The sequence below is a fragment of the Echinops telfairi genome, unplaced genomic scaffold, assembly GCF_000313985.2.
Source record: "Echinops telfairi isolate 266 unplaced genomic scaffold, ASM31398v2 ScPeMD7_3533;HRSCAF=4204_0, whole genome shotgun sequence".
NCBI lineage: Eukaryota > Metazoa > Chordata > Mammalia > Afrosoricida > Tenrecidae > Echinops > Echinops telfairi.
Genome location: NW_022107431.1, coordinates 30,828,994 through 30,833,098, shown reverse-complemented (window position 1 = coordinate 30,833,098; position 4,105 = coordinate 30,828,994). Strand labels below are relative to the sequence as shown.

At 41.1% G+C, this 4,105-nt stretch overlaps 1 protein-coding gene across 1 annotated transcript; it reads left to right on the top strand.

Moving 5' to 3' along the window:
* The first annotated feature begins 3,514 nt into the window (after nt 1-3,514).
* LOC101650324 (small ubiquitin-related modifier 2-like) lies at nt 3,515-3,778 on the top strand. The gene is made up of 2 exons (XM_013004509.1): nt 3,515-3,665; nt 3,723-3,778. Exons 1-2 carry the CDS (start codon nt 3,515-3,517, stop codon nt 3,776-3,778), a joined length of 207 nt encoding a protein of 68 aa, XP_012859963.1.
* Nucleotides 3,779-4,105: the final 327 nt, after the last annotated feature.

The window sequence follows — 4,105 nt, the reverse complement described above, 5'->3', positions numbered from 1 at the left end:
GTGCGTTTTTCTTGAATTTGCTCATAATTGCTGTATAAATTTGAATGCTAGTGCAAAAGTGTTCTGAAAGTGCCTGTGGTAGTTACATAAGCTGGTGTCCACTTGAGAATATTAAGAGCGAAGGGGTGGAGGTTAGCCTGTCAATCAGGCCACAGCTTGATGACCTCATTTGGAGGCGTGAAGGAGATAAATAGCTCACTGAAGGCCAGACACACACTCACTCCTTTCGAGACATTCCTGTTGACAAGCCAGATAGAGCTACACTGGTGCAGCCAAAGGCCTGCAGCTGGAGGAACCACGTGGAGATGCATGCCAGCACTAAGATGCTTCTACTGCCACTGGATCCACAAGACCATGGGCCTGTGCTCTTCCTGCATTCGGTGTCATTGCATGTGTTGTGTGAGTCTGAAGAGGAATTTATAGACTGGTGTCAGACATATAGGCTAATAATGGACTTATGAACTTGATCTGGACTGGGCTGAGATGTTTCTTAATATATTATTGCTTTTTGATACAAAGCTCTCTCTTACATCATATGAGTGTCTATGAATTTGTTTCTCTAGTCAACCCAGACTAACACAGTGCCAGTGTGCAACAAATCATCCTGAGGTGAGACGAGTAAGCCATATTTCCTTGAAAGGCTATACAGTTGGGTCCAACTTATGTATCTCTTCTTTCAATTTGTAGTGACCAAATATTATATTAGGGAATCTTATTACTCAAAGAGATAAATGAAAACAGGATGGAAAATCTTAATTTTTATAAGAGAGTCTGTCTCAAGGCATACGTCACAAATTGATTTGCTTTTAAATTTTAATATAAATAAAGGCATTGCCTACTGTACCCAAATTCTACTGCTGAAGGATGCGGTCTGTTATAAGTTCTTACTATTTGAAGTTGTCTTGGTTTGTGAGTGAATGTAGTGTGAAATCATCCTTGCTACTCTAGACCTGATGATTTGGACTAAAGATTGCCACTGTCTACTGCCTGGTCAACAGGAAGGCCTCTCCTCTGACCAACTGGGCATTCCCTGGTGGATAGGAGCAACGGACCCAACAGGTGTCTTAAAAGTCATTGTTCCTCAAACTTAGTAATATACAAAGTCTTTTAAAGGACTAAGTTAAATAATGTGATTAATGTAAAGGAGAAAAGACTGCATCATAATAGTACTAAATTATTATATCATTTGTATGAGTATACAAGGGGACTTCAAGAAGTGTGGAAAAATGGAATTACAAGGTAATGGAAATTTCCCATTGTATCAGTCTGGGTAGACTAGAGAAAAAAATCCATAGAAACTCATATGTGTATAAGAGATATATATAAAGGGTAATTGTACATTAAGAAAGCAAAAGAAAGAAAGAAAGAAAGCATCCCAAATTCATAAGTCCAATATTAGCCCATATGTCCACAACCAATCTATAAAGTCCTCTCTAGACTTACAAAATACATGCAATGATGCCGAATGTAAGACGATCACAGGCCAGTGATCTCTATCAGAGTCTTGTCAGTAGAGTGTCTCCAAGGGAGTGAGCAGAGTCTCTCCTGCCTCCAAGGAGGAAAAAACAGATTTCCAGAATTTTCAGGGAAAGCCATGCCCACACAGAGGCCTCATTGGCTATGATCCAATTGACAGACTAGACTCCATCCCTTCACTCTTAATCCTCTCGAGTCCCAAATTGACACCAGATTATGTAACTACCACATCCATAAACTTTTGAATCTCTCTCTTAGGTACCTAATATGAAAATAGCTATAAACTTCTTATGGCTATAATTCTTACACAGTATGAATTTAAAACTTGTATATGATAGGTCACATCTTTCGGGTATACCATGAAACCTCTACGAGCTGGGACATGATGGGGCTGCCGGGTCTCTAAATGTTCTGTCTTTGACAAGGTGAGGTTTCATCGCATTTCTCTTATTTCTTTTAGTGGAAACGATTTCAGTTTTCCTTTTCTGACAGATTTTGCCTTGAACAAGTTCTGGGTTTCACAGATTTTGCAGAATGATTAGAACAAACAAACCAAAAGCTACAAATCAATCCATATCATTCAAAAGAACAATATTAATTTTCTATGACAGATAATGGTTTGTTGAAGCTAAACTGCTACTAGCAATATGAATATGCTACTGACTGCTGTTCATTTGGTTTCATGGCCCTCTACCCTGTTCGCTTCCATGGTCCTTTCTCATCCTTTGCCCACTCAGATGATTGCATACGTGCCATCCGTAGGGTCTGCTATGCTTGCATTTAGCTGTCTGTGAATGCATCATTGACTGTTCGTTCTCACTCGTCTGTCATTACTAAAGCCATGCTACACAGAAACACACATCAGTGCAGACACCACAACTGTAGTTACACGGTGACTCTCTGGATAGTCCAGAACAGGTTTTTGCTTTTTCCGATTGTCACTGAAATGAAGACACACACACTTTTTGAAGAAACCTGGTGTCTCACAGGGATTGCTACTTTCAGGGATCTCTTGGCTTGCGAGGGGGTCCAAGGAAGGGGCGTAGATCAGCAAGGATGGCAAGTTATTAGATAGATGTTTTATGGTAAAATTAACTGTAAGAGATGACAAACTTTAAAAAAAGGGAGATTCCAAACTTCTTCCAAATTTCTTCTCCAAAAATAGTTTCTACAATCTATGTGACTATTATAAGCCAGCCCTTTAGAAAGTCGATTGATGTTCGGAAGCTTATCACTAGGAATATTGTTCCTCGTCCCAATGTTTCCTCCAACTTTGCTATGCTCCCCAACAAGAAGAACTTTTGACTAATGCAGATCCTTCTGTAATTTACCGTCTCAATTGTAATGAAAATGCCTACACTGCTATCAACTCATCAATTTTCTTCTACGTAGATCTTCTGTTTTAATAGACTGAGCATGTTCGACTGATTTTAAATCACATGGACAGACAAGGAAAACATCTAGGCCCACATCGATAACATTGGAACTAGTACAGCTGACAGGAATGCTTGTTCATTGCCGAGCGTGGGAGATGTAAAGGCAGAGAATGGTAAACTTGTCACCCAGTAGACGAGATAACGAGATATCTGGAGAAACAGCAGCAGAATAATCTCAAAGTTTGTGAATCCCTTCCCGTTCATGGGGCAGAATCAACAGAGTTGTGTTACTTTCAGATCAACTAGAAGAGGTTTCTGATCATTTTAAGTGAAACTTTCTCCCATTGTAAGTAGTTAGGCCGCGGGCATTAGCAACAGACTGATATTCCACTGGCAAATATATAACAGTATTAGAACCAAACCAAATCCACTGCCATCCAGTCAGTTCTGACTCTTAACAAGCCTAGAACTTCCAAGACCATGGCTTTGAGAGCCATGCACTGGGCTGCGAAGTGTAAAGCCAGCAGTTCAGATGTACCAGAGATGAAGTTGTTTAATCCCTAAAAGACTTACAGACTCAGGGAAGCTGCCTGTGTGCTCCTTTGGTGCCGACCTGGCGCCTCTTTTGTGAAGCGGCAGTGGAGGAGACTTCTGCGCTCACCATGGCCGACGAGAAACCCAAGGGAGTCAAGACTGAGAACAACGATCATATTAATTTGAAGGTGGCGGGGCAGGATGGTTCTGTGGTGCAGTTTAAGATTAAAAGGCATGCGCCACTTAGCAAACTAATGAAAGCCTATTGTGAACGACAGGGTTTGTCAATGAGGCAGATCAGATTCCGATTTGACGGACAGCCAATCAATGAAACAGACCCACCTGCCCAGTTGGAAATGGAGGACGAAGATACAATGGATGTGTTCCAGTAGCAGACAGGAGGCGTCTTCTAAAAGGGAGCCTGCTCCTTTCCTCCAGAACTCTCTTCCTACCGACCAAGAACCCATTTTCCATTAGAAACCACCATTTGGTTCCACCACCTCCTGACGACTGCAGTATAGTTTTCTCTTTCATTTCCCCTTCCCCACTCCTTTACTGTACATAAAGTAACTGGTGCATGTGCACATGCAGATTGCATTTTTTCTTTTTTCTTTTTTTTTTACTAAATAGCCAATGGTATGTTTTGATCGACACCAAGTGGAGATGGGATGGGGAAATAATGGTTCTGTGAAAATACCCCCTTCACCGTGAGCGGCTCA

Coding starts and splice junctions, on each gene's coding strand:
- LOC101650324 (XM_013004509.1), top strand. CDS start 3,515: ATGGCCGACGAGAAACCCAAGGGAGTCAAGACTGAGAACAACGATCAT. Junction 3,666..3,722: donor AGCCTATTGTGAACGACAGG/GTTTGTCAATGA, acceptor TCAATGAAACAG/ACCCACCTGCCCAGTTGGAA.